The following is a 23,526-nucleotide window of genomic DNA, read 5'->3' as shown; positions in this document are numbered from 1 at the left end:
GAATGTTCTGTTTATTTTGGTGACAATATATACATATTTTGTTATTATAACTTCATATATTTTTTTAAATATTTTATTTTCATGCTGATGTTTCGGCAGCATTTCATTATTTTTAAGATTGTTATTATTTACATGAAGTATAACCTGTATATTCTCTTTGTTGAAGATGTCTGATGTTTTAAGTTTTGACTTTTTTAAGTTTTAATTTATTTCTTAGGAATCTATGTTGTCATTTCCCTTTTGATTTGTATAAAAGGGGCGTGTGCTTTACCTCATTGTTTGATACTTTTCTCTGAGGAAGCCACACTGTGGTGCGGCGAAAACGTTTGTTATAAATAAAAATCCATTAAGATCACGCTTGGTTTGCTTGCTGGTACAAGGTCTCCGTGGCACATCTGTGTTTTTTCAATAGTTCCTGGTTTTCGTATTCGCTCGTTTGTTTCATGGCCACAGGGAGTCCTGTTAGTCCCAGCAGCCCTCGCATTTTTACTGATTCGAGTGTGAAGGAGGTGCAACCTAACCCACCTCTGGATGTCTCCGCTCTGCTGATTTCTCTGTCGGAAAGACTCGACAGGTTAAATGCACGCTTCAACCTATTTGAAGGTCTAAATGGCAACAGAAATCGCCTTGTAGCTCCTACAACTTTACTCGCTCAAGGCTCAACAGTTTCTAATAGCTCATGGGTGAGCTCTGGATCGCCAATACCGGCAGGACAACCTTTCCATCCTACTAACCAACAAAGCGCATTACCGCTTTCAGCATCAACGTCTGCTGCTCCTGACACTAGCGGTCTTGGACTGGCAGCAAATACAGGTACTTTCTCTAATGGTGACCCTGCCCTTTCTTTTGGAGCAGGTATTAGCAGCACTGCAGAACGTTTAGTTAATAACAGTACAATTAATCCTGGTTTGCCTACTGTTGCTGCAATTTCTTCTTTGCGTTCAGTTCCAGTTGGCAATATTGGCTCCTTAACGGACAATAATGACTATGTTAACACCCCATTCGTTTTTTCTGAATGGATGTCAAATACGGATAATTTTGCTTTTTCTAAACCTATAGAAAGTACTGCAGGACAGCATGTTACCACTTCAAGTAACGAATTACTGTCCAACAAATTAAAAATCTTTGACAGTAAAATTCTCAAGGTGAAAAAACTACAGCTTGAGATAAGTTATTTCAATCAGTGTATTCAGGAGAAACTGGTTCCAAAAGGCCTGCGAAGTACTTTTTCTCCTTCAGGTTTAATCAACAACAGTAATTTCCTTTGTGACTTAAAGGACTTATTTCAACAACAAGGTTTAGACCTTTTACATTTAATTGTGAAACATTATAGCCAGCATGTTTGTGCTCTCTTGAAGGAAATTGATGTTTTAGATAGGGAGATTAAAGCAGACTTGAACTTTGCTAGGTACAGGTTCGATTACGACCGGACCCTGTCTAGTATTAATACACTTCTTGTTAAATTAAAACTTAACAAAAATAAAAAACTAGTCAGAGACAGATTGGCCTATCAGGACAACATTGCTTACCCTAAATTACAGGCCTCTGACTCCCAAAACACTACCACTAGAACTCATCACGAACTAGCTGACTTTTCACCCAATTCTGTTCCAACCATTGCCCAACTAGATGAGGATGATACAGGTGTAGATGAGGTAGGCCCGAGACGCAGTGACAGGATTAAAGGATTGAAGAAGAGTAACCAGGGTAACAACAGTACCAACACGAATAGGACTAATACTAATAAAAACAATAACAGTTTTTTAGGGAATCGCAGCTACCGGCAATTCCACAACAAGAGATAGAGGAGGAAGAGCATTTCCCTTGCTCCCCAGTGGCTGGCCCTTCGACCTTACATCTCTCCTGCACAGAAGCAGACTTGTCTAACATCATGACTGCTGACTGTAACCCTCACAACTTACACCAGGTTCCAAGAATTACCCTCAATCACAAAGGTGACTTTACTATTTACAACTTCACAGACTTTGAACTGAGGGAAGAATTGGTTGAGTTACTTGCCCTTGGTTACACCTTTGTCCCTAGCAAAATGGGTGACATTTCTAAGGAGCTAATCGAACTAAAATGCTTTGTTCGAAAACTAAACTTTAAGTTACTATTTAGTAACGAAGTTGCTCTACCACACGACTCTTTAAAATTACCTAGTGTGTATAACCCTCCTATTCATCCTTCTCTTCAACTATTTGAAAGGGTTTGTGAAGCAGATATTAGACACTCCTTTAAGGCACGTAATATCCACATTGAAGCCTCACATTACAATATTACTAAAGAACAAGTCTCGCTTTTAGACGAACTATGTCACCACCCAGTTCGAGTAGTTAAACTCGATAAAGGAGGTGGTCTGGTAATTATGGATAATTCAATGTATACTGAAAAAATGCTTGATGTCCTTAATTCACCAGCCTACTCTCCAGCCTCCTTGAATGAAATACATCGTACTCATAACACGATGAGAGGTCTTTTCCGAGACCTGTTCTTACAGGGTAAGATCGACCTTGAAACTTACAATTTCATTGATATCACATTACCAAAAATACCAGTCATGTTTGGTATCCCCAAGGTTCATAAGGATGTCAACAACCCACCCATGCGGGCACTGGTTGACGGTAGATCATCTATGACATATCCCAGTGCCAAATTGGTTGACAGGATCTTGTCCAAATACCTGAAGGACCTACGTGGCGTATGTAAAGACTCCTGGACTTTTTTAGGTAGTATCAACAACATCCCGTTCGATGCTGAGAATAACTTTCTCACCATCGACGTAGTAGATTTATATACTTCCATTCCACATCAAGACGCTGTGGAATGGATATCACTCTTGCTCATAGATTTTGGAGCACCACAAATTGAAATCGACTTGGTCACGGAGGTTTTGGATATAGTCCTATCATCGAATTACTTCCTTTTTGATAAGGAGTACTTCTTACAGAAAAAAGGTGTGGCGATGGGCTCCCCTTGTGGTGCTTCCGTCGCCAACTTCTTTATGGGCTTTTGGGAAAAGAAATTCCTTTTCCCTGCTAGTGATAGGATGCGTCCTGTGCAATTCTACACAAGATACCTGGACGACATCTTCATCCTTTTCCATGGTAGTGACAGAGAAGCCATAGACTTTGTCGATTACCTAAATGGCACGACTGAATTTTTGAAATTCACATCAAAATTCTCATCATTAGAAATCGACTACCTTGATGTAAAGTTGAGAAAGGAGGCGAACACTTATACATCTAGTGTTTACAGAAAGCCAACATACTGTAATTCGTTCCTGCACTTCACAAGCCACCATCCGTACAAACAAAAGAGATCTATTGTGAAGGGACAAATGGTTAGGGCTGTTAGAATGTGCAGTGATTCCGTTACCTTTCACAACGAATGTGCCCTATTTTGTAACATGTTCCTTAATAGGGGTTACCCTAGTCATCTTATTGATGAGATTAGGTCGGAAGTGACATTCAAAAGGATAAATGGGGTTTATAAACCAATCCTGCAATGCCATACATCTACCGACACTAGCATTAACGATGCTTCACAGTCATCCCTTGATGGTACCCTCTCACTAGATGACACCTCCTTGACTAACCATGGACGTGACTTTTCCATCAGCTACGTCCACACTTACAGTCTCAATTCTCACACTACTACCGCACTCATTAAGAAAAATTGGCAATTCATTCTAGGGAGCCCAGGGTTCTCTGAGAAATTAGGCCTTTTCCCTAATTTTGTTTTTAAGAGAAACAACAACCTGAAGGAACTTCTACAGAGGGACCTAACTAAAAAAACTTTCAATAAACGTATAGGTATGTACTTATGCGGGTTCTGCAACTGGTGCCATAAAATGAGGGTAGGGCAGTCCTTTACAATAAGGGACAGGAAGTATTCAATTCAAGCCCCACTTAATTGTGAAAGCAGATCAGTGGTATACGCGGCCTTCTGCGATTGTTGTCCCTCATTTTATTTGGGGAAGACCGATCGCAGATTAAGGGACCGTGTGTATGAGCACATGTATGCAATCAAGAAGAACTCTGATGTAAACGCCTTGGCTAAACACATTGACAATCATCCTGGACACTCCTTTTCGTTTATGGCGATAGATCAAGTGACCAATAACATCCGGGGAGGTCCTACACCCCTCCTCCTAGAAGTACGTGAACTTGAGTGGCAATTGCGTTCTGACGCATTCAGCTACCCGGGCTTAAATGAAAACTGTAACATCTCAGCAGTACTTAAGCTGAGGAGCTACTTGAGGTAGTGCTCTTCTTCGTACCTTCATACCACTAGTTCACGCATACATACTACCCCTCCATTCACATATTCACCTCTTACCATGTACCTTACAATTATTATGCGTCCCTATGCTGTTGTACCTCTTGTGACAGGGGACTGCTAAGTTTTACATTGAACTAATTATATGTAAAAAACATACACCTTCTGTCATTTAGCTGTGATCTGAGCTTAGTACCTATTATTTTGGGTGAATGGTACCTTGCCTGTTTCTTTCCCCCCCCCCCCTTCTTCACTTATAGTTGCTTTACATGAATTTATTTTCATTCCCTGAGTCACCATTAGATTCACCTTCATGTTGTATATATACATATTTTGTTACTATAACTTCATATATTTTTTAAATATTTTATTTTCATGCTGATGTTTTAGCAGCATTTCATTATTTTTAAGATTGTTATTATTTACATGAAGTATAACCTGTACATTCTTTTTGTTGAAGATGTCTGATGTTTTAAGTTTTGACTTTTTTAAGTTTTAATTTACTTATTAGGAATCTATGTTGTCATTTCCCTTTTGATTTGTATAAAAGGGGCGTGTGCTTTACCTCATTGTTTGATACTTTTCTCTGAGGAAGCCACACTGTGGTGCGGCGAAAACGTTTGTTATAAATAAAAATCCGTTAAGATCACGCTTGGTTTGCTTGCTGGTACAAGGTCTCCGTGGCACATCTGTGTTTTTTCAATAGTTCCTGGTTTTCGTATTCGCTATTTTGGTGACAAGGTTTAGATCTCTAGAGCATGTAGCTCGGAGGGATTGGGATTTCTTTAAGTGGAGCATGTCCAACAGCTCTGGGTTTGACATAGCTTTGTAGGTTAGGCAGAGATCGCCTCTGAATGGGCGATATGTGACTGAGTAAAGCTGGAGTTTTTTGAGACGGTCTGTGTAGGGCATCTGTTTGAGGACGGTAATCCTCTTTGTGAGGTATTTCTGTGGCCTTTCCAGTTGTTGTAGATGTCTTGTGAGATGCATACCAAAAGGGGCGTTGTACTCTGTAATGGGTCTAATGAGTGACGAATAGAGGGGAACAATGACCTCTTCTTTCCTGGATGAGAAACCTTTTGTGATGAGATGTGCCACGTAGAAGGATTTCCTGAATACTGTGGCGATGTGGTTATCAAAGGAGAGACTACTATCCACCTGTGTCCCAAGGTCTCTTATCACACTTTCGGTGTTAAGTAGACTACCACATATGTGGTAGCTCATGGGTACAGGGTTTTTACCAAAGGGGATGACAGTGCACTTTTTGGTATTGAGCTTGAGGCCATGGCTTTGACACCAGGCATCTGTCTCAGTGAGGCCCTTTGGTAGGATGTCCACATCATTAGGAGTTTCGATTATGGCTCTTAGTTTGCAGTCATCTGCGAACTTCATTAGCCAAATACCTTCTGTGTTAGCCTGTACTTCAGAAAAGTAGATACCAAACAGGAGAGGACCCTGTGGTACTCCACTTGTCACTGGTCTAAAGTCGGATTTGGAGTCGCCCATGTTGGTAATAACCAGGTCTAGGATATTGCTGCCCCTGGTGGGGGTGTGGATAAGTTGATCCAAGGCGTTGGAATTTATAAATTCCAGAAAATGCTGAGCAAAAGAGTTGGTACATGAGTAGTTTTCCCAGTTAATGGTGGGGTAGTTGAAATCACCCATTATTAGGGTGTTGGGTTGTACCCTAATATTTTCCAGTGTATCAAGAAATGAGGAGTGGGAATCCTGGGGCATGTTGGGGGATCTGCAGCAAGTTAAAATTTGGATTGAGGTCTTGCCCAGAGGTAGTTGCACTTGAATAATCTCAGATGCATTATGCTGAGCAACTAGCCTGGAGGTGTGGATATCATTAATGAATAGGGAGACACCTCCATCTTTAGTGTTTTGGTCCAGGTTAGGTGGCCAAAAGGTCTGGTATAAATTATAGCCTGGTAATGCAGGGGTGTTGTCCGGAGCCTTGAACCAGGTCTCTGTCACTGCACAGATGTCAATGTTCTCCATTTTAAGGAGTGCCTCGAGTCAATGCATTTTGAGGTTTAGACTTCTAGCATTGAGTAGCATTACCCTCAGATTCTGCTTGCTTGTACCTGTTACGGTGGTGAATTTGTCATTTGAACCTTGCCTAAAAAAGGCACTATAGGGGTGGGAAGAGCCTTAGCCAGTATCTGGAATCCCAAGGGCAACAGGTGCAGGCCATCTTTGGCAAAGCATTGTGGTCTTTTGATCATGTCGATCATATGACACCCTAGAAGCTTCAAGCAGGACAGCAGTGTCAGGATCTGTCATTAGGAGACATGCATGGTTGAAGGAACAACCTCTCCCTCATCATGTCAAGTCTAAATTAATTGACGCACCCTTGGATAAGGACCACTTGTTTGTAGTAAAAGCAGAAGAGGTGCTTAAAAAGGTGGAAGACAAAGCAAAATCTATGCAAACAGTAAAATATTTCTTTCAGGTACAACCTCCTAGGTTCAGCAGGAATTTTCCCTCAAAGCACTGGTCCTTCCCTGCACCTAGCAGACAGGAGCAAGGAAAGCCCCGCAGGGACAGACCACCCAAACTCCTATCCCAGGTATAGCAGAGAACCAAACAGTGGACCACTTCCACTCCAAAGGCAGGGAGTTCTAAGCCATCCCTCTATGGCAAAAACTTTCAGTGATTCCCCCCCCCCGCCCCCCCCCGTCCTTTTTTTCACTCACCAAAAGCTAGGAAGAAGGCTCTCCCCTTTGCAAAGAAAATTGGCTTTCTGTAACAAAGGACCAATGGGTCTTAAAGGTAATTTTTCAGATACAAATTCTCTTTCAACGAACTCCCAATTCCAAGAGGGTACCCAGACTTGCCTCCAAATCAGTGGGCAGAGGCATTGAGACAAGTCCAAACTCTCATATCCTAAGGGGCAGTAGAGCCTGTCCCCTTAGAGCAAACAGGCAAAGGCTTTTATTCTAGACTATTCCTTGTCCCCAGAAAAGAGGGCACTTGGCACCCCATCCTGGATCTATCCATTCTGAACACCTCCCTGGTGGTCCCCAAATTCAAAATGCTAAACTTGCAGCAGCTGCTGCCTATGCTGACAAAAAATGCCTGGTTAGTTACCCTAGACCTAAAAGATGCCTACCTCCACATCCCCATAAGGGAATCCTGCAGGAAATTCCTTCACTTCAGGGCAGGCTCACAACACTTTTAGTTCTCTGTGCTACCCTTTGGCTTATCTACTGCTTCCAGGGTATTCAACAAATGCTTAGCCCCAGCCATAGCCTTTTGCAGACAGAAAAATATACAGATTTACCCTTATCTGGACAACTGCCTCATTCAGGGAGAGTGCAAAGAAAAGCTGCTCAAGGACCTCCTCTTTGTCAAAACCCTACTTAACCTCCTTAGGTTACACCATCAACGAGATGAAAGCAAAGCAAACACCCTCCAGGAAGATCATTTTCTTGGGAGCACCGCTGGACACAGCATCCCAAATGGCCTTCCTATCACCAGAAAAGCAGAGCTTCCTGCCTCTCTACTTTACCCAGCTGGCTTCCAGAAGTCACCTCACTGCGAGGAAGTTCCTGCAAGCCTTGGGGTACATGGCATCTTGCATCCTTCTAATTCCTCTGGCCAGGCTTCACATAAGAAAACCTTGGTGGTATCTAAAGAACCTTTGGTGTCAGCACTCTCAACCTCTAGAGACCTCTCTCCCTCTGATCCCCTGTGTAAGGGCCAAGTTTCTCTGGTGGGCAGGGGCCTGTGACTAGAACAAGGGTCTTCACCCTCCGCCCAACCGGGCAGACCATTACCACCAACACCTCAGACATTGCTTGGGGCACTCACCTAGAAGGCAGGTGCACCCAAGGTCTTTGGGATGCCCAGCACTTTCCCTTACACATCAACCAGATGGAAATGATGGCTGTACAAAAGGCTCTGACATCCTTCAAACCCCATCTCAAGCCAGGGGTTCTCCTCATCAAACAGACAACACCACAGTAATGTGGTACATCAGCAAACAGGGAGGGACCCAATCTTACCGTCTGTGCAGGCTAGCCATGAACCTCTGGCTGACGGCCTCTTCCATGGGATTACACCTAATAGCCCAATACCTACCAGGGATCAACAACACCCTGGCAGACCACTTAACCATAAACTTACTGGACGCCCCACGAATGGCAACTCCACAGAAAAATCTTTTTACAAATCAGTCAGGAGTGGGGGACTCCAGAGGTGGATCTGTTTGCTTCACACCTCAACCATCAACTGAAACAATTCTATACCAGGACATATCACCACCTAGCATGGAAGGTGGATGCCTTGACATTCCCCTGGAACTCCCTCTTTGTGTATCCATTCTTTCTTCTGCATCTTATTCCCAAGGTACTGATCAAGATAAGGGAGGAGAGACCAAAGGACATCCTGTCCAGAGGGGACAATACCTCACAACCTTCCACCCCTCTTATCCTGGATGACCTAGTGGAGCTACTCAATAGTGGCTTCTCCTTTTCTTTTATTAAAATCCACGCCTCAGCCATTTTAGCTCAGTTTGATACAGATCAGCCCCTGTTCTCTCATCCTTTGATTAAACAATTCTTCAGAGTGGCTTCTTATATCAGACCTCCCAGAAGGTCACCTATGCCAGCCTGGGACCTGAATTATGTTTTGGAAAAACTAACCTTACCACCCTTCGAACCTGCTGCTTCAGCTGAATTAAGATACCTCTCTTGGAAGACTGCTTTTCTACTAGCTATCACCTCAGCTAGAAGGGTTTCGGAACTTCAGGCACTGATGGCCATTGAGCCCTTCATCATTTTTCATGCAGACAGGGTTTCCTTGAGGACTAATCCTTCCTTTATGCCCAAGGTGGTATCTAATATGACTCAACCAGGCCATACATCTACCCACCTTCTTTCATAACCCTCAAAACCAGGGAGAAAGAATTCTGCACTCACTAGACGTGCACAGACAGCTCAGATACTATCTGGACCATACTAAACCCTTCACGAAATCAGGCCAACTACTTGTCAGCTTTGCCCCAAGGGCAGAGGGGAAGCCCATTTCCAAGCAAACCATTTCCAAATGGATATCATATTGTATCCATTTCACCTACAGATTAAACGGGAAACCACCCCCTAAATCTATTCGTACCCATTCCACTAGGGCAGCCTCCACTTCCACAGCATTCCTCAGAGGAGTTCCCACCAGGGACATCTTGGAAGCTGCCACCTGAACTTTTGTCCATGCCTTTACCAAGCATTACCACCTACCTCTATTTTCTAAGGCTAGAGCAGGGTTTGCCTCTGCAGTTCTGCAGGGCATGCTGACCCATCCCTAGATTACTAATCCTACCACCCCTCTCCTCAGCTTTGGGAATACTACCGCAGGTGATGACTGCAACAGTGAAACACAAAGAACATCGTACAGTTGTGTACACTTACCATAAATGTAGTTCGAATTCATTCACTATTGAAGTCCTGATTTCCCTCCCTTCCCGACGTAGAAAAACATTGACTCTGGTATTCGGGCCGGCCTAGGGCTACCACACCAAGGATAACCCACAGGTGATGACTGCAACAGTGAATACACTCGAACATCTACATTTATGGTAAGTGTACAGCATCCCAAACGGCCTTCCTATCCCATATATCCTGTATGTGTACTATAGCTAGGATATTCAGGTATGTAGGGCATTTAGAGACCCAGGCTGGCATGGGTGACCTTCTGGGAGGTCTCATATAAGAAGCCACTCTGAAGAATTGTTTAATCAAATGATCGGAGAACAGGGGCTGATCTGTATCAAACTGAGCTGAAATGGCTGAGGTGTGGATTTTACCTCAGGGAATGTTTGAGATTATCAAAAAGTACTAGAGAATCATCAGATAACCTATGTAGAAGATTCTATAGGAATGTGAAGTGTACTGATTGGTTCTTTGAGTGAGCTGCTGATGCATGGAACAGACCACCAAATTATATTAAAGCAAGTACAAGTTTAGATATTATTAACAACAGCCTGGACACTTAGTATGGGAACAAGTGTTTTGGAGTATAGGCAAGGTAGACGGGCATTAATGCCCATGCTTGAAATATTTGTATGCACGTATGTATTTAACAAGTTTCTTCCTGTAGTCCTGGATTTGACTCCCTTGATCTTTGTCTGGCTACTGTGTGACTGAGAGCAAGTCACTTACCCAGACAATGCTTACCTGGCTAATAAAAATAAAGTAAATTTTGAATGATAAATTCTTATATCAGGTTCATAACAGCCTTGAAAAAGGGAGTAGTTGCGGGGGGGGGGGGGTCTGAACATTAGTATAAAAAGCGATTTTATGCATTATGAAATGTTGTCGTTGTATGCGTACTAATCTCTGCTATTCTCAGTTTACTAAACCTTTTTCCGTAATCCAAAGCTAAAACTTTCTTTTATTTCCTTTACAGAATTGATCTCTTACTTTTCTTACTGAGCCTTAATTTCCACTTACTTACTATAACTAATATAATCTGTCACTTTTAGAGTTTTCTCACCTTTCCTTTTCTTTTTAAATATGGCTTCTACTTGTCTTGTGTCAGCTTTAATGTTTATCCACATGTTCTCTGCTTTTTCTGTTCATATCTCGTTTTGAGTCCTTGTTTTTGTCATTGATATTTTTTTCATTTTTCAAATGTTTAATCTATTTGAAGTATCTGATACTTTTTTTCCCTTTTAGAGCTTTTCTCCTTGGGCCTCAGCTGAAAATAGGTATTTCTGTGCCAGTCTTTCCTGATAAACATATGGAAATAAAGTAAAACATTTGCATATGGGAATAATGCCAGTGTTTGAGTCTTAAACTTGTAAGAGCTAGTAGATTCTGTGGAGTGAAGCATGTAGAAGATTTGATGCCTGTACATGTTATGAAATTGTTCTATAGGAAACTATTTAAGGGGCAAGGGACAGTGGATGTACACTAGGGGTAAATACTTATACAAAAATTGAGATTGCCATTCAGATTATTAGGCAGCAGCTGGAAATGGTGATTTCTGAGAAAGAGATGATACAAGCTGGGGCTTTTGAATGGCACTGCTCTTGGATATGATGAGAATTAGTCTAAATTTGTATAAACAATTTAAGGAAGACAGGCGATTGCTAGTTAATTGTAAATTGATATATATATATTTAATGAATGGGATCCTGGCAAATGCCTGAAAAAGTTCACAGTATGTTTGTTGAACGAAAACACTTACAACAATAAAACAGATTTTTAAGGAATGCTTGGTCTGGTATCTTTTTATTCATTTCTTTAGTTGGTTGTCATTGAGTTTTAGTTTAAGGAAGAGTTGGGACCCATATTGGTAAGATACTGTAATAGCTTGCTTCTAGATGTGATAGGACTGTAGAAGAAAAATGGTCCACCGGTCATTGTTCTAACCAAACCGGCAACCCCTCCCCAGTTCCCAGAACCACCCAAACTGGTGGTCCCAAGTCCATTTACCTGTAAATGTGGGAGACAAGGAATTTATCCCCTTACTGATCCATTTGAACCATGGTAAGGGAGTTTAGGTCATTTGTGGGAGATTCTGAATATTATGTATTGGGCATTCAAGAGTGGACCCAGTTGTGGCTACACAGCGATGACATTTGAAAGATGAGGTAGAACCTTCTCTGGGAAATGCTAAGATAGTTTGGGTGATATCAAGAATCTAGATTCTTCATTTGATTTCCAGGACATCAGTGCTGGCTACTGGATGCATTGCAAACCCCTTTGCATTAGAAAGGTGCATTAGGTAGGGATACTCTTTCTCATTTGCTGTTCTTCTTGATGTTATTATTCTTGGCAGTGGCTGTACATTTGCACAGAGATACAAGTCGAGTTACACTGAAGAATACATTGATAAAATTGAAAACATTCTGTAGACAATTGCACATTGCTAGTGCTTTTTAACCTGGTTAGTTCCAGAGGGACTGGAACAGCTTCTGGTACTTTTCAAGGTTTTTCAGGTTTGGGGTTAAAAGAAATTTATCAACAATAATGGTTTTGAAACCGACATCTGTTTAGTTCAGTGGAAAAAGCTGTCATCCCTTGTAGGTCAAATATCTGGGGGTGATTTTGAGTGCATATTTAGCTAAGACATTAGAGTTGAATATACACTTCAATACAAGCTAGAGATCTAGTGTAAAGAGTGTGAAAAGCTGTTGGTATCGGGGTGCTGGAGAATTGTAACAGGTCAGATGTTATTGTATAAGGTACTTGATTAAGTAGTGCACAGTTCAGTGTTGCATTTCTCAGAATGGATGGCAGTTTGTCAGAAGATGAATAATCAATTTGTTCTGGACTTCACCCATGGTAAGTGAGAACTGCTGTAAATTTTTAAGCCATTAGAAGCCAGGAGAATTAGGAATTCTGGAGATGAAGAGGAATGGGAAGAAGGTAATATTGCATTCATGTTTGCATATTCTGGCATATTATCAATCTGAGAGAGACAAAAGGGAACTAGATATGTTTCTGCAAATAAAGAAAAGAGACAAGGTGGAGGAAACTGTTAGTGGAATGGAACACTGAAGTGTCCCTGCGGAGGTATTTTTTGCTAAATGGAAAGGAGAGGGATGGAGTGCTATCAGAAATTTTGCTTCGTGTTATAACATTAAAAAATACCAAATCTAATCCCCAGGTAGCATGAAAAGAGTGGAATGATGTTAATATCCTATATTTGGGCTGGCCACCAGTGCACTCTTGGTAGGGGACCAGGGTTTTATTTTCCTGGGATGCATAGCTAGAAGTGTACACAAATGATGCTTTCAGTGTTGTCAGTATGCAGAGTACAGAGAAGGGTGTCAGAGGAAAGAGAGTTTGTAGAGCAGATGTTGACTAAACGAGAGTGCCCTGTTCCTCAAAAGGGTGGGATGGGGGACTGAGTTCTGTGGCGGTATGAACTGATAAGTAATGAGGAAACATTGAGAACTGCCAAATTAAGAATCAATGTACCATTCGTAAGTAGGGTTTACTGTATTTAAACTGTAGGCTCGATTTCAATGGCCCCTGAAAAATTGGAATCAGACAAATCTGATACATCAAAATAAATACAGATTATTTTCATATAGTATGGGGATCTGTCGATGTAGCCTCATGGTGCCACAGGACTAGTGGCTCTTTGGCGGCCGTGGCAATTTAATAACCTTAGCCTTCATTGCATTATAGCAAGTAATGCTAAAGTTCTAAGAAGTAAATTGTGGTCAGCCTTTTATATTCATAAAACTGAATCTTGACAAACTCATAAATGTTTAAACAAGAAATTTATGTTAATAGAACACCTCTTCATAGGAACATAATGCAGTTTTACAAATTAATAACAGAAACTAGCAACAGAAAGGGTGGTAGTAAAAGGCAGAACACTATTTCTAAGTGATGGCCACATATGAGTAGATTTGTTATTGATAAAAATGTCATGTGTTGTAGAATATATCATGTTCTGTTAAAGAATTCCAAATTCTGACTGTATGATTTAGTCAGTCAAGCTTTTTAATTAAAAATATGTAAGCATCTGTATTTTACAAGAGCACTTGCTGGCTGCAGCCTCTATATTATAACAGTAGAACTGGCCCCTTAACTCTACTTCTCTTTGCCATATGCTTTATTACTCTTCCATCTGTCTCTAGTGTCTCTGGGCCTTATTCCACACCTTCCTTTCCTTTGTCTTAAACTTTTCTGCCAAAAGCATTTTAATTGTTGCAAATTCCTGTTTCAGTTCACTGTGTCTCCTATTCTGACTCTGCATATCGTCCTGTAGTCTCCCCAGTACCTCCTTGCATAGGATTTGCCCCACGAGGTCTTCCGTACTAGCCTTACCCATTATTCTGATGTTTTCTATTATTTCTTGTCCAGCATTCTGTTGCTCTTACCATTTTTAATTTATTTTGTCTGTCCTCTTTGCTATTGCTAATCCCTAACATATTGTTTAGCATTTATTAGTATTATTCTTACCTTTTTCTGTTTTGTGTTCTCACAGAGCAATATGTGGTGTCAGAGCTTCTTAGAAACCCCTCACAAGAAGATATAGATGGGCAGTCTCTCATGTATCTGGAAATGGCACAGGTAAGCAATAAAGAAAGCAAATAAGATGGATTTTTTTCTCTGTTTTACTAGTGTTGTTACTGAAAGTGTATACAAACTTATAATATTGTTAGTTATTGCAGACATTATGGGCTCTGTATTAAAGTCCAACTTCTTCTACTTAACTTTGCGTATGTTGCTTACCGAGAGTTTTGTTGTAAAGTCAGAGCTGCAAAGCATTCCATTTGTTTTTGCAGTATTCACTCAGTTAATTCTCTCACAAAATTATTAAATATAGCCAACCTGATTGCACAAAGGCAAGGGGTCTTTTTGCCCTGTTTGTAAGGCTGAGTAGGTGTGTAAGGGAGATAGGATGAAGCGGCCAACAGCCAGCTCTCCTCTCTCAAGGGGAGATTGCAGGCATAACCTGATACTTCTGTGACCTCTGGTGGAGACAGAAGTCTCGTAGGCCCCCTCTGATTAATACAAGGGCACTGACAATGTACTGAGGCTGTTGCACTATCTCCTGCCACATCTAAGGCAAATAATGGCTCCCGTGTTCCACATTTACTGTTTCCTCATCACTCTTGCTTCCTGAGCCTAGTAGGGAATTACAATTGAGATTGACTCCTCAAGAAGTCAGGGGGCTGACCTGGTGAAAGGTCACATCCAGGGTACCTGGTAAGTGTGATTAGGGAATCTGGGCATAAGCAAGCAGGGAAGCCAAGGGAGTAACAGCCTGAGGTTGTGTGCTTTTGGGGGAGCACGTTAAAAGAAAAGTTAGAGAGTTTAATAAATTTAGGAAGTGTGTTGTTTCATTGTTTGAAACCTCTGAGAAGTTATTATTTTCTGACCCAATAACAAGTAGCAGTCAGTGAAGTTCACAAACACAACATACGCACACACTCCATACTGTTTTCTGCATTCATAAATCATAGTATGGTGGGGCATAAAGACATCTTTTAGAGAGAGCAACTCTCTTCTTTTTTCCCTCAAGAGTCCATTTACAAATGTATTACTCAGCAAATGATGCAAAAATTAAAGTAAATGCTCATTATGAAATACACCAAGGGGCACGGCAGTCACTGTTGGAATATCTAAAGTAACAAACTAGTGAGAAGGCACCCTTTAACATGACTGTATACTGTAGAAATAATGAAGCAAAAAGTTGTTGCCTTGCCTTTTATGTGTTCTTTATTGTAATCCTTTAGAACTTAGGTGATACTTTATAGTGTATGAAGTGACTCTGAATCCTGTTTCACTACTATACTACTTTTTAATGCTGTTGGCAAGTGCCATTTCTGTGTTTGTTGACCTTAGACATGATATGTCTGATTATAGCCTCATAGCTCGTTCCTACATTAGAATTATTTTATTTGTGATGATTGCAGTCTTCCTAGCAGTCCCCGTGAAGTAACATATCCTCCTCTGGAAATGTCACCTTGTAGCTAATGGATATGTTGTCTTGTGACTCCTAAGATCCTACAGAGGTTGAAGTGGGACAAGAAGCTATGGCTGATGATGGTGAAAGTTTTAATGGTTAGGACCACCTCTCTAGCTTTCTTTGTCCTTCCTCAACCTTTCTTAATTAACCATCTATTCTCTTCAACACACACTTCAACTCCTTCTGTGGTTTGCAAGTCTGATAGGACCCATTAGCCTTCCACTGGGTTATGAACCTGCTACTCTGTGCTTGTTTTTCCCCAACAGCTCTCCAATGACCAGATATACTTTTTTTTGCACTGAACTTGGGTCGACAGTACTGTTGATGGAGCCCAAACTAAATCAACAGTGGTCCAGGTCTGCTCACTACTGGAGAACCTCATGTCCTTGTACTTCCTTTCTCCCAGTCTTACATATAATTTTATGTTACATTTTATTATTGTTAATAAAGTGCAAGATGTATCAACAGATAACGCCGGTGATGAAACTGTGCTTGAAAACAAGCATCAAACCATGAAATAAAACAAACCAAGCACAGAACCACAGCAAACAGTCCAATGATGTGTAAAATCAAATAAAAGTGTACTTCAAAAACTCCAAGGTACATAAATCACTTCAATGCAGAAAGGTGAGCACACATAGGTTCATAGGTGTGTACTAGGCTAATGGCCCTGGAGCCTTTACAAGCCTAGCCCATAGGATTACCCCGGCATCGTGCCACCCGAACTTAGTTGCCAGTGCCTCTGTCGAGTAGAGCCACTGGAGTGATCCCCAGGGTGAATTTTATATTTCCCATCCACTCAACAAGATGTCTCTTGAAGGGGGCCAGTGAGGTGCTCTGCTTGACATGTATGGGAAGTCGATTCCATAGCATGGGCTGTCTCTGGGTTATGAACCTGTCCCTCCAGCATGTTCTGTTGATTGTGGTAATGAGGTTGAGGTCTCTGGAGCGTGTGGTGCAGAGGGATTGGGATTTCTTTAGATGTAGCATTTCTAACAGACCTGGGTCAGATATGGCTTTGTAAGTCAAGCAGAGATCGCCTCTAAGTAGGCGATATGAGACAGAGAATAGTTGGAGTTTTTTGAGTCTGTCCATATAGGACAAATGTTTAAGGCCTAGGATCCTCTTTGTGAGGTACTTTTGTGGCCTCTCCAGTTGCTGCAGGTGTTTAGTGTGATAATTGTCAAATGGGGGCATTGTACTCATTGATTGGCCTAATGAGGGAAGAGTAGAGGGAGACAATGACCTCTTTCTTCCTGAATGCAAAACACTTAGTAATGAGATGTGCCACATAGAAGAACTTTCTGACCACAGTGGCATGTGGTGGTCAAAAGAGAGGTTGCTGTCAACCTGTGTTCCCAGATCTCTTATAATGCCTTCTGTGTTCAGTTGACTACCATTGATGTGGAAATTGATGGGAACCGGGTTTTTCCCAAAGGGGATGACGACACATTTTTTGGCATTGAGCTTAAGGCCATGTTTCTGACACCAGTCGTTGGTCTCAGTGAGGCCTTTCTGTAGGATGTCAGTATCACTTGGGGAGTTAATAATATCTCCCAGCTTGCAATCATCTGCGAACTTTGCTAGCCAGAGTCCCCTCATGTTGGTCTGTACTTCAGAGAAGTAGATACCAAACAAGAGAGGACCCAGGACCAAACCCTGTGGGACTCCACTCATGACTGGTCGGCAGTATGACTTGGAGTCAGCTACTTTCACACTGTGGGTTCTACCTGTGATCCAGTTTGCAACCCACCAAGTGATATAGGGGTTGAGGCCTAGCTTAGTGAGTTTTTCTATGTTTCCTGAGTGGGGAATAGTATCAGAGGCCTTGGCCAGATGAAGGTAGGCTGTATGAACCACCTTGCTTTCATCCACAGCTCTGGTGACTGACTCAAAGAAGTTGACCAAGTTGAGCATGCATGATATATCATTCGCAAAACCAAACTGTGTGGGATCCAGAGTTTAGAGATTCCCTATATCCTTGTTTATTAGGTCCATGATGATGCATTCCATAGCTTTGCATATCAGACTCGTCAGGCTAATGGGGCGATAGTTCCCAAGGTCTGTAGTCGCTCCTCCTTTGTGGAGAGGGATGACTGTAGCAGTGCACCATTCAGTAGGGACAAAGCCTGAGGTGAGACTGTGATTGAAGAGGGCACACAGGTGATGTGCCAGTTCACTCTGTAGTTCGTGTTCGTGTAGAATACAGCCTGGGATATTGTCAGGCCCCATAGAAACTGTATTCTTGGCCTTGGACAGTGGTGTTTTAACCTGTGCAGTAATAATACTGAGTTCTTGGCAAATCTACTGGTATTGTGATCGGTCCTTTGGGGGGGGGGGTTAAAGTTGGCACTGAATCTGTTGGGCAGTATATTGGCAATATCTGTTGGCATAGTATAGAAAACCATTGTGCAGTAGCTCAGAGCAAATCTGGTTATTGCCGTGGAGATTCTTTACATAACTATAGAAGACCTTGTGGTTGTCTTTACTATCTGCTGCAATTCTGTTTTCATAGCTTTAGAGGATTTGATGAGGGATTTCAACTTTTTGTTGAGGCTAATAAGGGAGTTTTTCCAGTCTTGGGACTTCACCTTATTCCGCATCAGTTTCCTCCTCCTGTTGTAGAGTTTGTTTATGGCAGGGGACCACAAGATTGTCTTCCTTTTTTTTTTTTTTTGGAGGAGAGCGTCTTGATTCTGTTGGGTATGGCAAGATCCATGCATTTGTGTACATGTTCGTACAGTGCATTGGTGCATGATTCGGCGGTCATGCAACTATTCTCCATTTGCATGGGTGCCGTGAAGTTAGCCACCTCTGTTTTTAGGAGCCCAAAGTTAGCTTTGTAGAAGTTTTTTATGGTGGTTACCTTTGTGGGGGGATGTGGATTTCTAAGGTGATTAGTTTGTGGTTAGATCTAACCAGGGAGGAGTCGACTATTGGTGTAGAGCAACGGTCGCCCACTTTAGTAATGACCAGGTCAAGGATGTTGCTACGTCTAGTGGGGGTAAGAATGAGCTGGTCCAGGACATTGGAATTAGTGAATTCCAGGAAATGTTGGGCAAGTGTATTGGTACATGAATAGTTTTCCCAGTTAATGGAGGCGTAGTTGAAGTCACCCAGTATGAGAGTGTTAGGTTGGATCCTAATATTCTGCAGGGTGCTTAGGAACGTGGCGTGTGTGTCTTGGGACATGGTTGGGGACCTATAGCAGGCTACAACCTGAATCGCTGTCTTACCCAATGTTAGCTGCACCTGAAGTGTCTCAGATGCGTTATGTTGAGCAACCAGTCTTGAGGTTTGCGAATCCTTTATGAATATGGAAACGCAACCGCCTTTGGAGTTTCGGTCCAAGTTCTGGGGCTGAAAGGTGTGGAGTGAGTTATTTATTTATTTATTTTATTTATTTACATTTGTTGACTTGGCGTGTCCGACTGGACATAGGTCCATTTTCAGCAGAGGCCCGGGGAGAAAAACTCTACAGTTAAAATATACAGACAGTAGTTACATTGGATTTACATAGCAATTAACAACTTGATTAACATAGCAATTAGCAATTACGAACATAGTTACAGATGAAGAACATAGTACATCAGTAGACAACTAGAATCTTTATCATCTGCGAAGTACATAACAGACATTAACAATTGTTACAATAAGAAGTTCCTGCTGTATAATGAGTAGTTAGGCTTATGAGCATCCGAGCTTGCTATAATTAAGGTAGTTAGTGGGGTGGAAAGAAATGTAGTGGGCAGATGGGGTGGGTGATATTAGGGGGGAGTTGCAAGGGCATAGCCAGCATGTTTTTTGGTGTTCTTTTAGTAAAGTTTTGAAGTGGGTGCATGATCGTACTTAGGTAATTGTGGGTGGGAGAGAGTTCCATAATTTGGCTATGGCGCAAGAGAATAGTGTTTCTCCAGCAGAGTTATTGGCTTTAGTGACCTGTAAGTGATTTTTGTTGCTGGATCTTAGTGGTCTGGTGGTGCGATAGGGTTAGAGTAGATTCTGAAGGGATGGGACTTTTAGTGGATGGTTTACTAGTCTGTGGGCGAGTGTGAGTTGATACCATTGAAGGAGGTGAGGGAATTCAAGCCAACCCAGTTCATCAAGTGAGAGACAGTGGTGACTACGGTCGGATGCCCCTGTGGCGAATTTGGCTATTTTGTTGTAGCAGGTCTCGAGCTTGTTTAGATTGTATTGCCTTAGGTTGGTATATATTGGAGAGGCATAAAGTAGGCTGGAGATAAGGTAGGAATTTGCTACTGAAATCTTTGCTGCTTTGGTGAGAAGTTGCTTATTTCTGTATAACACTCCTAGTTTTTTGTGGACTTTTTTATGGTCATGGATATGTGAATGTCAAATTTTAGTTTATTGTCTATTTCCACTCCTAGTAATTTGGTGTGTTCTGTTGGGTGTATAGTGGTGTTGTTTTTTGCTGTGATGTTAAAGTGAGAGTTGTTTTGAGTATGTTTGGTGGGTTGGAAGATGAGTAGTTTAGATGTTCTTCGTTCCATATTGCTGCAGTCCTTACTATTGGGTAGTCCGCTGTCCAGTCGGCCCGAATACCAGAGTATAAGGCTGACGTCGGTCAGGGCGCATTAGACTGACGTCAGTACGTCAGGGTACTAATGCGCATGACCGACGTCATATCCTCAGTCTTTTTTGCCGCATGGTCCGATGCAGAAGCAGTTTTGCGAGTGCAGGTTGGCGTTCTGAAATATTTCCGAAGCCGGAGTTTCAGACCGAATCAGAGTTGGCTAAGTACCCCGTTGGGGAACATTTTGGTTTTTTCTTGCCTCAGTATTTAACCGGATGTCAGAAAAAGTGAATAACTGTATTTCTTGTGGGAAACAGATACCTCATAGGGATTACCATACCTTGTGTATACCTTGTTTAGGGCCTGAGCACGACGTTGTTGGATGCCGCTCTTGTGCTAGGTTTAACAAGCGCACTATTAAGAGCGGTTAGACTGTGCCAGGTTAGTGTTTGGGAAGCGTTGCAATTATAAAATGCCGTCGGATGCTCCGGCCCGCTTCAAGAAGCGCAAGGACAAAACAGCGAAGCCTAGGGTTGATGAACCGGCGGTCCCGGACGTCGGTTCTTTAGAAGGCTCAGTGGAGCCAGAGGTTTTGCCAGGAGTTTCTTTGGAGTCTCAGGCAGAGACTTTACTGTTACAGGATGTGCCTTCTCAGGAGGTAGGCCAGGCTGAGGGGGCTTCTCAGGTAACTGTTCTTCCCTCTCTTCCCAAGGTAGTTAGAGCCTCTCCTTCTGTTGCCAAAACTTCTTTGAGAGGTAGGCCAAGTTCAGCTTCAGTGGGGGCTTCTCCTAGCATTTCAGGTTCTGTGCCTAAGAAACATATGCTTAAAATGGCAGAAGATTTGATTACTATGATTAGAGGTTCTATGCCCCCTTCTGATAAGAGGCCTAGGGTGGAACCGAGTTTGATAGTTTTGAACAGTGTTCAGAGGCTTCTGAGTCTTCTGCGGAAGATTTGCAGGAGTATCCTCCTTATTCTGATTCTGATGTGGATGATTCCACTCCTACAGCTTCTCCTCCTGAGGATTTCTCATTTTCAGAGACTCTGCATTCCATGAGGGAGCACTTTAAATGGGAAGGCCAGGATTACTCTGATTCCAGGAAAAGGCTTAGGGAATTCTTGTTTTGCCCCAGCATAGGCCCTTAGCTATACCTCCTGTGTTGAATGTGGTGGAAGATGTTTTTGCAGAGGCTTCCCTGAACCCTGATTCTTTGCCTCCTGCTCCTGTTAAACCTGATAGGTACTATAGGGTGCCTGAAGCTCATAAGTATCTTTTAAGAGTCCTAGGGCAGACCCGAAACTGTTTCTCAGGGACCTAAAGGTGTTAAGGCCTCTGTGGTTAAAACCCTGTTCCCACTGATAAAGAGGCAAGGGCTTTGGATAGATGGGGAAAGAAAGTGTATACTTCTTCCACTTTAGCCATGAGGCGTTGAATTGTAAGTTTCACATGCTTAAATATCAAAATTATCTCCTTTCACAACTGAAATCTAAGGTGGATGCTTTGGCGGAAGGTATTGAGTGTAAAGAGTTGCTGGATTTAGTTCATGTGTCTGAACAAGTGGGTAAGCATTCCTTGCAATGTGGTTTTGATGCTGTACAGGCCTCCTCGAGGGTGGCTGCCACTAGTTCTGTTCTTCGCAGGCATGCCTGGTTGAGGGATCAGAATTTAGCTGAGCATGTTAAGACAAGGATTTTGGATGCTCCTTTACAGTCGGATGTGTTGTTTGGTTCGCCTGTGGAAGCAGTTTTAAAGAAAATGGAGGACAAAGCTAAGTCTATGCAAACTGTTAAAGATTTTTGCAGGTACAGCCACCAAGTTTAGTAGAAATTGGCCTACTAAGGGATGGACATATCCTGCTTATGATTCCCAGTCTAGGGGTAGGTCTAGGCGTGGTAGGGGCAGAGCTCAAGGTTCTTTTAGGCCTAGAACAGGAGTTCACCTGCTCAGACTTCTGGTGAGGGCAGGGGTCAGTCCTTTCGTAAACAGACCCAATGACCTGCCTTTTCAGCTGCCAGTAGATTCTCGTCTGGCAGCTCCTTTGGGAGGAAGACTGTCTCTTTTCAAGGAAAATTGGGATTTAATTACTCAAGACAGATGGGTGTTGGATATCATTCACCACGGTTACAGGTTTTATTTCCATACATTGCCCCTTTCAAAGGCATGCCAGACGTTCCTCCTCCACAAAGGAAAGAGGCTCACAAGCAAATTTCTCAGTTACTCCAAATAGGGGCCATTCAGCCAGTCCCTGTATCAGAAAGGGGCCTAGGATTTTATTCTCGCCTGTTCCTAGTGCCAAAGAAGGGGAACACGTGGAGACCAATTTTGGATTTATCTATCCTCAACACTTATCTGGACATTCCCAAGTTCAAGATGTTGACGTTACAACAGCTTTTACCTCTTCTGGGCAAAGATCACTGGATGGTAACTTTAGATCTCAAGGAAGCTTACCTTCATGTGCCTATAAGACTAAGTTGCAGGAAGTATCTGCGTTTCGAGCTGGAAATTCTCATTATCAGTTCTCTGCATTGCCCTTTGGCTTATCTACTGCGCCCAGAGTATTCACAAAGGTTCTGGCTCCAGTGATAGCTTACTTCAGGCTAAAAGGAATTCAAATCTATCCTTACTTGGACGACTGCCTGATTCTGGCTCAAGAAAAGGAAGACCTTCTACAGCATCTGGAATATGTTATAGCAGTGCTAAGATGCCTAGGGTATTCTGTGAGCGAAATAAAGTCCAGTCTAGTACCCTCTCAAGACATGTGCTTTCTGGGTGTGAGACTGAATACAGCAGCCCAGATGGCCTTTTTAACCCCGGACAAACAAAAGAGTCTATCACTTTACTTCCATCAACTATCTCATCAGTCCGTGCTGACTGCAAGGACAGTCCTTCAAGCATTAGGGTTCATGGCATCTTGTATTCTGGTGCTTCCCAATGCCAAACTGCATATGAGGAAGCTACAATGGTATCTCAAAATGTATGGACACAGCACTGCCAGGATTTGGACACTGTCATTCAAATAATACCTTGCCTTCAAAAAGAATTTTTGTGGTGGGCTCAGGAATGTCACCTAAACAAGGGACTCTCTGTGACCCGGCCAGAGGCGAGTCAGATTTTAACGACAGATGCCTCGGACATTGCTTGGGGAGCTCATCTGAATGGAAAGTGGATACAAGACAAGTGGCCTGCCAGACTACAGCATCTACATATCAACATGAAGGAGATGTTAGCAGTCCAGTTTGCATTAATGGCTTTCAAGGAATTACTTCTT

At 42.3% G+C, this 23,526-nt stretch overlaps 1 protein-coding gene across 1 annotated transcript in view; it reads left to right on the top strand.

Moving 5' to 3' along the window:
- LOC122795967 (rho-related BTB domain-containing protein 2-like) overlaps positions 1-23,526 on the top strand; it is a 1,395,721-nt gene that overhangs the window by 1,326,962 nt on the left and 45,233 nt on the right. Inside the window, exon 8 of the mRNA XM_044064449.1 lies at positions 14,236-14,321. Within this exon, the coding sequence (XP_043920384.1) occupies positions 14,236-14,321 (86 nt within the window). The remainder of the gene's footprint in view (positions 1-14,235; positions 14,322-23,526) is intronic.

Source organism: Protopterus annectens, chromosome 2.part2 (assembly GCF_019279795.1).
Source record: "Protopterus annectens isolate FY-2018-M chromosome 2.part2, PAN1.0, whole genome shotgun sequence".
NCBI classification, from domain to species: domain Eukaryota; kingdom Metazoa; phylum Chordata; order Ceratodontiformes; family Protopteridae; genus Protopterus; species Protopterus annectens.
The sequence above is the reverse complement of the archived record's forward strand: the minus strand, read 5'-3'. Positions and strand labels throughout refer to the sequence as shown.